The sequence below is a fragment of the Ammospiza nelsoni genome, chromosome 1 (assembly GCF_027579445.1).
Source record: "Ammospiza nelsoni isolate bAmmNel1 chromosome 1, bAmmNel1.pri, whole genome shotgun sequence".
Classification (NCBI taxonomy): domain Eukaryota; kingdom Metazoa; phylum Chordata; class Aves; order Passeriformes; family Passerellidae; genus Ammospiza; species Ammospiza nelsoni.
In genome coordinates this window covers 145,258,735-145,270,431 of record NC_080633.1, presented here as the reverse complement: position 1 = coordinate 145,270,431, position 11,697 = coordinate 145,258,735, and the positions used below count along the sequence as shown (strand labels likewise).

General features: G+C 49.4%; 1 protein-coding gene across 1 annotated transcript in view; it reads left to right on the top strand.

The window, feature by feature from the left end:
* Nucleotides 1–2,730: 2,730 nt before the first annotated feature.
* ADCY8 (adenylate cyclase 8) overlaps nucleotides 2,731–11,697 on the top strand; it is a 115,676-nt gene continuing 106,709 nt past the window's right edge. Inside the window, 1 exon segment of the mRNA XM_059471660.1 lies at nucleotides 2,731–3,651. Coding sequence (XP_059327643.1) covers nucleotides 2,731–3,651 — 921 coding nt within the window.

Sequence of the window (11,697 nt, the reverse complement as noted above, 5' to 3'; positions counted from 1 at the left end):
AATAGCATTAATAATTATGATTTTTTTCATTAAAGAAATATATAAGTTTTTGTGTAAGATTTCTCCTCTTATAGTATCATTTCTATCTTGAAGTAATGCTACAATTTCCATTACTGGCTTTGTCTAGGAGCAAGGATATGTGTCTTTATTACTAATGTGAAACCAGGGTTAACCCTTTCCAGGTTAGCAGGGTCATGCTGAAACACAGTAAAGACCGAGCTCTGTTCACAAAAATGCCACTCTCCTTATCTGGGCTCTGGAGAACAAGAATTTCCTCTACTTGTATGTGTACAAAACCTGCCTCATGCATGGGACGCAGACTTGGCTGGAGTTCCCGAATCTATTGTAGTGTAAACACAGAAACAGTCAGTGAAATCCTTCCTAAATCTCCATGTCTTCCTGACAAGAAGAGGAAGAGGAAGAGGAAGAGGAAGAGGAAGAGGAAGAGGAAGAGGAAGAGGAAGAGGAAGTGAATTAAGCCATGGCAGCTGGAAGGGTGTTCATGGAGGCTTAAACCCACTGGAAGTCAATCATCACATGCCTTTTTTAAGCACCCCAACTCCCAACAAGCCAGAGCTCCTAGTGGGGTAGTACAGCTCCCTTCCAGGCAGGGCCTTTGTCCACACTGCTGCTGTTAGAAGGCAGCTGCATGTTTATCTCAAAGAGTTGAGCAGGCATCACTCTTGTCTTTTGAAACACAAAGAAAACTCCTCTCCCTTAATTTGCCATAGTGTAATGCATAGACGATATCTGTTTCAGCTGCTTCCAGCAGCATAGTTTCAGCTCCAAAACTGGAGGTTTCAGCCTTTCCCCCAGGACAGGGTTCAGACATTTGAGCAAGGTTTACTTTGGGCAGGGGAGAAATGGAAGAGATAAAGACAGATACCTCTTCCCTTCCAGGCTGTGCCACCATGCACAACACATCCAGGTTTGCTGGCACAGAGTGAATCCACAAGCAGAGGGGTAGGAACAATTTCATCTGCCAGCATGCCGAGTGAGGAGTGGCTTTATATCTAGGCTCTGTTCACAGGACAGATTCTGATATTTCTCCAGTGTCTTTAATGTAAAAGCTGTCAGGATAGCTTCATCAAACATTCACTTAACACAGAGTGGTCAGATGCACACTCCTGGCAGTGACATCACCTTTCTGAGAAGGTTGGAACTTGCTCAGGCAGAGGTGGAGGGGTTTGTAGGGCTCCCTGACCCTGGGCAAGTGTGGTCTCTCCATGCAAGGCCTGAGCATCTTCCCTGTGGCGGGGCAGAGGGATTCCGAGCTGCAGCATCAGCTCTCACTGAGCGCTGTGGAGGGATGCACCTGTCAGGCAAGGCGGGACAGTCCGGGGCACTAACAGAAGGGTAGCTCAGAGAAACCTGAGTGACGCTTGAAGGAGCCTCCTGGGGCCGGGGGACCTGCTCTGCGGCAGCCCCCGCCCGCTCTCCGCCTCCCAGAGCCGCGGCTGCGGCTGCTTTAACCGGGCCGGGGGGGTGCTGGCAGCCCCGCCGACGTGGCGGGCATCAGCTGACCGCGCCGGGCTCTGCCTCCTCCGGGCCGCCCGCCCGCAGCTCCACTCCGGCGGCGGCGGCGGCTCCGCCGGGCTCGTCCCGCGGCTCCCGGGACAGCATCCGCCGCCGGCTCCCCGCAGCCCCGCAAGCACCGCGCTCCCTGCGCTTTGCCCTCATCCCTTCCCGCTGCTCCTCCTCTTCCCTGCCGCCGGGGAAGCCCCTGTGCCGGAGCACTCCTGGCCCGCGGAGAAGTTGGGATACTCCCATCTGGCTGCCCAGAGCTCTGAGTTTAGGGCGGGATTTTTGTTCCCCGCTCTTTCGATTTTTTTAGATTTGGCGTTTGATGTGATTTTTCTTTTTCTCCACCTTTCTTTCTTTTTTTCCCTCCTTTTTTTCCCCGTTGCCAAGCAAGCCGAGTGTCTGCGATGGATGGGAGCCCCGAGTCCCCCCGGGGCAGAGGCGCCCCGTGAGCCAGGGGTATGCCCCGCCGCCGGGGGAAAGCGGGCGGGCAGCCCCCGGCCGGCGGCTCTGGCGCCGTGACCGAGGATGCCCGAGACCTGGCCGCCTCTCCCCTCCTGCCCGAGCTCACAGCGCTGCCGCTGACCGCAGCCGCGGGAATTACTGCAGCTCCCGGGCACCAGACCTCGGAGCGGAGCTCCGGGATCCCCGGAGAGAGGAGCTGCCCGCCGTGACCGGCTCTGCAAGGCGGCTGCCCCCACCCCTCCGTGCCTCCGGCCTCCGGATGGGGCCGAGGATCGCCCACCGGGCAGCGGGGCTGCGCCCGTAGATGCTCCGCTCCTCCCTGCTCCACCTCCTCTCGGAACCCGCGGCTCGGTTTCACCCCCGCGCACCGCTCCGAGGAGGGCGCGCACCGAGCCCGCCGGGGCTGCGCCGCAGCCGGGCTCCGCGGGATGCGGCTCCGCGGGGCGCCGCGGGAGCGGGCACGGGGCTCGGGCCGCCTGCGCTAAGCCGGCACAGCCGGCCCCCGGACCCCGGCCAACCAGCCCCGCCGCCGGCCGCACCGCCAGACACAGGGACCTGCCGACAAATGTGATCCCCGCACCGCCACCCCGCCGCCGCCACCCGCCCTTCGACATCCCCTCCCTCGTCTCCTGCGGTTCCATCCCTACTCCCGCTCCCCTCCCCAAAGACGGTGGGTGCCCCCCCGCTCCTGCCCCCCCCCCCCCCTCCCGCCAGCCGGTGCTCTGCCCCCCGCCAGTCACCGCCATGGAGCTCTCGGAGGTGCGGTGCTTGAGCGACAGCGATGAACTTTACACCATCAACAGGACTCCCCCCGGCAGCGGCAGACCCCAGCGCCTGCTGTGGCAGACGGCCGTGCGCCACATCACCGAGCAGCGCTTCATCCAGGAGCACAGCAGCAGCAGCGGCGGCAGCAGCAGCGGCGGGGGCAAGGGCTTCAGCTCGGACGAGACCTGCTGCCCCAACCACCACCCGCACCCGCCGCACCACCTCCGACGGCAGTCGGCCGGACGGAGTTTGGGCAGCGAGCGCCACAACAACGGAGGCACCAAAGTCTTCCCGGAGGGCACAAGCAGCAGCGGAGACTTGGGCTTTCTGCCCCTGGACTGTGCCCCCAGCAACTCCGACTTCTTCCTCAACTGGGGCTATACATATCGCGGGGTGATCTTCCCCACTCTCCGCAACTCCTTCAAGTCTCGGGACTTAGAGCGCCTTTACCAGCGCTACTTCTTGGGTCAGCGGCGCAAATCTGAGGTGGTCATGAACATCCTGGACGTGCTGACCAAACTGACCCTGCTGTTCCTCCACTTGACCCTGGCCTCTGCTCCCATGGACCCCATTAAGGGCATCCTCTTGGGCTTCTTCACGGGCATTGAGGTGGTGATCTGTGCCTTAGTGGTGGTCAGGAAGGACACGACCTCATACACCTACCTGCAGTATAGTGGTGTGGTCACTTGGGTGGCCATGGCCACACAAATTCTGGCGGCAGGACTGGGCTGTGGCCTCCTTGGGGACGGCATTGGCTATGTGCTTTTTACGCTTTTTGCGACCTACAGCATGCTCCCGCTGCCACTCACCTGGGCCATCATGGCTGGACTGGTCACCTCTGTCCTGCAGCTCGTCATGCAGCTGGTTATCCCCAGGTTTGCTGTGACTTCTCTTAACCAGGTACTGTGGTGAGGAGAGGGTGGGAACAATCCTCTTTCTACATCACCCTGAGGGAGAGGAGTTGTGGGGGGATGTCCCAAAAGATCCCTTCCCTTTTAATCAGGTGCTCAGAAGTTCATTACCTGGAGGGGAGATCATAGGCAAAAATCAACCCTCTTGTCTCCTCTTGTTCAGTCTCCCATTGCCCATCCCAGTGTTTCACCTCAAGCTCGGGGTTGGGAATTTCTAAGCACCCCGTCCCCTCTGCTTGTATTCACTACATTGCTGTCTCTTGAAATAGCACTAGGGAGAGAATCTCCTGGGGCAAGTGGGGAGGATAGGTCATTTATTATTCCCCTTCCTGACTTACAGCAGTGGTTTGGGGTTTGAGATGACTCTGTCTTCGCCAAACTCTCCCAGTGTCCCCATTTTACTGCTCATGCCTTTTAACTCTGAATCTGCTGGGGCAACTGGTACTTTTATATGTGAAGGGTAGCTTGATCTGAGCTATGGGAAAACAGGAGCAAAGCATGCTGCTCTTCTGCAAGGAGAAACCAGTGAAAACTCAGTGAAGCCAGAGCAAAGCTTCCCTGGGAGATTTTGTGTGAGATACTAGACTGTGTTAGAGAACACTAAGAAACCTTTCCTGCCGGTGGTCAAAGGACAAACAATGTTGTGCTGAATCCTTACAAGGGATGTCTAGGACAGAGTTCTGGTTACAGAGTGGTGGAGTGTTGTGTGGTGCAGACTGCTGAGAAGCACTGGTCAGGATAGGTCTGAGGGGTTAAAACCAGGTCTCACCTGACTTCACACATAGATGACTTCTTCCACAGTACACTGAGAATGTATCAAACTCCCCATATCCCTCCCTGCAAGGCAAGAAATAGTGTGTACTAGGACAACTTAATCCTGGAGATTCTTGCTGCTCCCTTTTCCCTCCCTTTTCAGACTGTCACATCTCAGTGCTATCAATATTTCATAGCAGATTATCATCTCCATTTGGCTTGCTCCACAGAATCGAGGAGGAAAGGGTGGAGATACTGTCAGATAATCCCAAAAGGAGGGAGGGTACAGAGGAATTTGTTGCTGGTGGCATGTTATTTATATGAGTGTTGGGATGTGCACCTGGGAAGTGACTGATCTTGCACCAGGAAGTTTGGTGTCCATGATTCTTGGGACACATCTACCTTCTTAGACCCTGGTCCTCCTGAAACCCCTGCCCACCCCTGCCCATGCCCTTACTACATGTGCTTGTTAGCTGTGGGCTGCCTCACCTCATGTCAGGGATTGGGCTCACCCTGTTTTGGGAAAAACTGCCCCAGTGTGTTGTGCGGGGCCCTGTGAGACAATTAGGCTGTGGCAGAGTTGTTGCCCAGCCCTTGGTGATGTGCTGATGAATGAACTGCAGCCACACACCGTGTCCTACTCCCATGCACTGCTGCTGCTGTTAGTGACGGGTCAAAAGCTGTGTGAGTTAGGCTGATTTCTTAATTTACTTCCGTGTCCTCTCCTGGGGCTGTGAGTAATGGGCTGCTATCTCATTACGCACCAGTATCACAGCTGTTTAGCGCTACACACACACAACACGCACATTTCCCAGGAGAGATACTAGTATCTGTGTTTTGCAGCCAGTTGTGTGAACAAACTGCCCTGGAGCCATGCACAATGAGAGATTACCAGCCAGATAATTGCCTTCATGAACTACACATATAAATCTCCTTAACAGGGTCCACGCAGTTTCTCACACGTCGGTGCTGATTTACACCGGCAGCCCAGGGACCACTTAACACAGCCCGCCGCTTCGGCCCTTTGCCCCAGCCCCTGCGGGATAGGCCGGACCCTTCCCCGCCCCGGGGCGGCTCTCACCCTATGCCAGAGGAGCTCGGAGGGCTCGGGGAGGCGCGGAGGGCAGCGCGGGGTGCGCGGGGAATGCGCGGAGCGCGGCCCGAGCGCTGTCCGCCCTCACGGTGCTGAAGGCGGCGCGGCGCGGCCCGGGGGCTCCCTCCAGCGGCCCGCGGGCACCGGGGCTCCCTCCAGCGGCCCCGCGGGCACCGGGGGCTCCCTCCAGCGGCCCCGCGGGCACCGGGGGCTCCCTCCAGAGGCCCGGGGGCACCGGGGCTCCCTCCAGAGGCCCGCGGTCACCGGGGGCTCCCTCCAGCGGCCTGAGGGGACCGGGACCTCCCTCCAGCGGCCCCGCGGGGGCCGAAGCCTCCCGCCCTCCAGCGACCCCGCGGGGACCGGGCCCGCCCGCGACCTCGCGGCCCGGACCCCAGGGCCCTCAGCCTCCCGGGCCACCCCTCGCAGGGCGGGCAAGGGCTCGGCCCCGGCGAGCCGGACCTGGTGCCCGGGCGAGGCACAGCCCTACTTTGGCACTTTCTAGCCTTGCACCATTTTCTTGTGGCAGAGGATTGCTGAGCCCTCTCGAGCGTTAGAGGATGAGGGCTTTTGCGGCTGGTGAAGAATGTAGAACTGTTGCTTCACAGGTGAAGACAGATAATTTAAATGACTGTGCCATCAAGGTTAGGTAGAAATCTTCAGGCCAACAAAGCTTTCCTCCGCCTGGAAGCAAAACATTCTCTTTTATCACAAGGCTTATTTTCTCAGGTAAAAGACAGCATCTTCCCTTTAAAGAAGCTTTACACGACTAAATGAACTATTTGATTATGTAGCAATATCTGTGAGCATCTTGCTCTGCCTCAGGATGCAGACAGACACACTGGACAAAACCCAGGAATTAAAGTGTGCAATGAAAGAAAAAGGAGATGGTAAAACTCTGATTGTGCTACAAACAATGGGTTTTCTACTGATTTTTTTTTAAATCCAGATTTCATACAGGGAAAATACTGAATTCACTTCCAAAAAAAATTGTCCTGAGTCAATTTAGTACTATATCCAGTAGCATCCATGGGCAAAATGGTTGTGACTCTCTTCTCAGTCATGCAGGTATAAGACAGCCATCTGACTAAACTCATAAAGCTGCAACAGTTTACACCAGAGGAAAATCGAGTGCTTTGATGTGTTTTCCCCTAACCTCTTAGTTAAGTTTAATGACTAAGCTAGGTTTCACTGACAAGTTTGTTTAGAAGCAGGTCAAACCATTACTAGTGCTTCATGCAAGCATGCAGTACTGCTGCCTGGTTTGCTATTTGTTGTAGTTTTCATGTATTATATGTATGAATACAAAAATTTATTCTGTTTACCTTTCTTTTCTTGTAGTAATTCTTACGACGTCACCTGAGTTTTCTTCTCTAGCATCTTAGAAAAAGGTGAAGCAGAAAGACTTGAAATTAGATTTTTGTAAAGTAACAAGAACAAAAACCCAAACATAGACTTACTAATTTCAATCCTGCTAAGTGTTGAGTATTTCTGGGGGGATATGATCACTCTTAAACCCATCTAACTGCAGCCTGAAATGCTGAGGAATGTGCTGCTGCTCAGCTTGAGGGGAACCATGAAAAAGAGACTGATACCATGACTTGGGTAAAGCCTGCACTGATACCAATTAAAGATTGGGTCAGGAAGCAAATGGGAATGAAAGACCTTACTGGTAAACAAGTGCAGTGAATGGATTTGTGTGCCTGGCCAGATACCATGATGGGGGAGTGTTTGTCTCTGACCGTCCCCAAGATGAATGTTTTATTTGTATTGCATTTATTTTTACTTTTTCCTGGGTAGCAATGTATGCAATCCGAAATTTCAAAGACCACATGTGTTTCAGGCATATAGGGAAGAACAAACAACTCAGAGCTACTTCATGTTATGTAACATAGGCAGATGATAATATAGACATGAGTTTTGACAGGCTTGAAATTATGTAAGCTACACACATCCTCTGGATTTTAATCCTCTGCCTTTGCATTCTTCATTCACATGAGCAAATTCCACCAGAGTCAGTAAGACTACTCTCATTACTACATCACATTTATAAGGGATACTTTGCAGAACCAAGTCCTAAATTATGCATATTAAATAAAACTTTAAAAATACATTTAGAAATAATCCTAGGGTGGATAATACTAAGGCTGGGTAAACTCATTCTTTTTCCTCTATCTTTCCAAGCTTAGACAGTTCTGTGAATTATTTTTTCCTCGCTTATTTTTTCCCAGATCCTCTCTGTGTGTTATTAATAGAGGGAAAGCAGAATTTATGAAGTCACAAGGAGCCCTACAGAGATAAATCTGTGTAATTTTACAATGGAAACTGACAGCTTTTGCATGCGAATTTCAGTTGCATGTTTTCCAAAATCTGATCATAGATGTCAGTATATGAGTATATGCAAAAACATACTCTCTTCAAAATTTCTGCTAAATGCTTGTGGAAAATCTATCCAATCTGTAAAATATAAGGACATTTCAAAGTTAACTACCATTTGAGAAGCAGAATCAAAGCACTCAACCTTTCTCCTCATGTTTGCTTTTGTAGCATTATTTGCTATGTATTTTTCTGCCAATGTCTTTTGTGGGCTACTTATAAACTGAGTGTGTGATTTTAGACTGGATTACGAACTGCTTTCCTTTTATATCCTGTAATATCACCTGACCAGTATCACTGGGTCACAGCTTAATTAGATTAACATTGGATACACTTTTCTTTGGAGTAGCTGCATCATTGTTGTGCTAAGTAGGGCAAATGCACTAAGTATATTTACAATTTGATGATTAATTGCCTCCAATATGTAGGAACTCAGACAAAACCATGAATGAAACCTGCTTTCATCAGTGAATTTCAGCTTACAGCAGTCAGTGTGCTTGCTCTCACTAAAACTTACCTCGCTAGATTTGATATGATTTTTTTTTTCTGCTGTCAAGACACTTCTGGGTTGCTGTCAAGGGTTTGTTTATTGCTTGTTTGTTGTTTTTCATGGCCTAGAAAGAGGCATGTGCTCCAAAGCAGCAACATCTAATGGGAAATAATCACATACCAGAGCAGTGCACTTACAGCTCACAGTTAACAGCAGATCATGTTTGAATGATCCTTATTAGCCTGTACAGAAGTCTGAAGGGGATAAACATCTCTAGTTCAGCTTCTTACTGCACTTCTCAACAGTTCAATGATGTCATGGGAATAGGAAAGAGAAGGCAAAACTGGAGCTGTTCAAGGGATTAGTCTTTTTCCAGAAGGCAGGGAAGGTTGAGGATAGAACGACTTCTCCTTACCTTTTCATTATTTCCAGAATATCTGGCTATGCAGGAGATAAACTACAGCGTTTCATATAAAAGGTGAAATTTAGTAAACAGAAAAGAAATTACACTTTGAAATCAATGCTTGGGTTGATGGAAACTCCAAACTTGAAAATCCTTACTCAGCTCCTGGGCTGAAGGGCAGCACCCACATGGTGGCAAGTGGCTCCTTTTCTAAGTGGGAAACTTGTCACAAGTGGAGTCCCCAGGGAATCAATATTGGGCTTAATGCTGCTTAGTGTCTTTATAAGAGATCTGGAAGATGGGATCAAGAGTACCCTTATAAAGTTTGTCCATGGTCTCAGACTGAGTAAGGAAAGGAGAAGCCCCCCTGCAGGAAGATCTGGATTGTCTGGAAGAGTGGGGTAGCAAGTACCCTATGTCCTTGTCAACAAGGAAAAGTGTAAGATGTTGCATCTAGAAAACATAATCCAGGATTGCAGCACAGCCTGGGAATCTGCCTGGCTGGGAAGCAGCTTTATAGAAAGGGATCTTGGAGTCCTGGTGGACAACAAATTCAGAATGAGAGACCAGTGTGCAGCTGGGGCAGAGGAGGCCAGCAGGAGGCTGGACTGCTGACATCCCCAGCAGAGATCAAGAAGTCATTAGCTCACTTTATTCAGCATTTTCCTGGTCTGGAATACTGTGTTCAGGTTTGGTCCCAGATATACAGAAAAGATGTGGCCTGGCTGGACAGACTCCAAAAAAAGACCACAAAGATGAGCAAAGAAGAGGGAAGCCAGATGTATGGGAAAAGGGTCAGAGAACTTGGTTTGTTCAGCCTTGAAAAAAGGAGGCTGGTATCACCCTCTGGTATTTAAAGGATGGCAACAAAGATCAGACCTTTCTTACAAGGAGTCTTATGCAAAAGATGAGGGGTAATGTGTAAAAGTAACTCTTGGGGAGATTATGATTGGACACAAGATGAAAAATGTTTGCAATGAGAATAAACTCTCCAGGGAAGTGGTTGATTGACTGACCTTTTACACTTTTAGGATTCATCTGGACAGGATGCTGGGCCATCATGTCTAGACTGTGCTTTTGACAAGAAAGGCTGGACCAGCTGATCCTGGAGGTCCCTTCCAAACTTGCATTCAATGTGTCTGTGACTATATGATCACATTTCTCTAAGTATAGCCTTCTTGCCCTTAACTGTGCTTCTGTTTCTGTGCACCTCATGAAGTGTCTCAATAACTCTAAGTTTCCAGGCAGTCTACCCTACTCAGTGTCCAAACACTGTTCTACTTGGAACACATTTTGCAGTTGTACTACACACACAGCACCTGTCCAATGTCAAAGTCAGTAGAGAAGGTTATTGTGCTCTTCCTCTGTGTAACAAAAGTAATAATGAAAATATTCCTGGGATATGGCAGACCAAGGTTTGAATCCCTTTTTCCCTAGAGGGGATTGAATTCTGTCTCTCTTACCTCACCAGAGAGTTTCCAAAGCAAACCCATTCCTAGCACAACTGTTCTTCTGTGAAGATAAAATTTTAAGATTTAATGTGAAAAAAGAAAAATTTAAAAAACAATAATACTGACTCTGTAACCAACTGTTTATGGAATTCATCACTGGAGGTGTTCTTACTCAACATTTTAGTGTTTTATATAATGTTGTTAAATCATTCCTCGAACACGGGTCCCAGCCAGCAGACTGTACAGTTTGATCTCCACTCTGATGTGATGAATTTTGAACCTCTTTTGCAGAGTGCTGAAAAGCCCAAGTATGTGGGGGAAAACATCACAGTGATTCTGTAAATCAGGGAAACCAAGAGAAATTAGGGAAAATTTAGGTTTTAGACATACTCTCTGTCTTTTATAGTTGCAGAGTCTTTTTGCATACTGTGTAAGGATCTGTAAGAGTATGGTGGCATTCAAATAGGCTTCTGAATTGAACTCCAGTAGTTGTGTGTCTGCAAATGAGTTGCTCAAGGACCTTGCTTTGTGGCTTATGAGCCATTTTTTCTTCATCTTGCCTTTCTTACAAAGACAAGTTCTGTCACTTGCTGTGTTCTTGGTGCAGCGCAGCTTGTACCTATCAGGAGTGCAGAAAGGACTGTAAAGTTTCAGTCTGACCCAAGGAGGGAGATGAATGCAAATGACTGGGTTAGTGCTTCAGTGAATCTTGAGCATTTTGTTAGCAGTCTCAGCCATTCAAACCAGGAATGGAAGAGACCATCAAAAGTGATCAAATACAAAAAATCCTGAGGATCTGGCATTTCTTGAAACTAAAGATTTTTCTAAGTGATATTATTAAGACCTGACTTACTCACAGGCTTCCAACAGCTTCATTTAGATCCTTGATTTAAAGACCACATAATGTATTATAAAGAATCCCATAGATATCAGGATTTTTAGGTGAATCATGAAGATGACTTGTCGGGATTCTCTTTAGGGAAACTTTTGCTGTGAATCCACAGTTCTTCTGAAAAAGAACACAAATGTAGACATCCAGCTCCTCCAGGAATCTCTCTGAATGAGCTGTGCCATGCTTATCTCTCCAAACAGCCAGGTCTGCTGACAGAGATACCAGTGTGGTGCTGCTTAACCTAGAACACAAATATCAGGAACTGTACACAGGATGAAGTGCAAGGCAGAGAGGCACTGGCTGACAGAGAAATGTCTTGTCATACGAGTTGTATTTATTATCAACTATTTAAGGAAATGCTGCTATTTCATTTGACATTTTCTCCTGCTGCAAGGTTTCATGCAGTTAGCTCTAGAGGAAAGTTCATTAATTAACCATTGCGGCAGTCTGTGAAGCAGCTGAAGTATATCAGTGTAAAAAAAATCAAAACTAACACAAGCCATTTTTTTCCACAATCACAACAAATAATTGTACTTCTTCCAAATAGTCTGATGTTAGTGTTATGATTTTATATAATGCA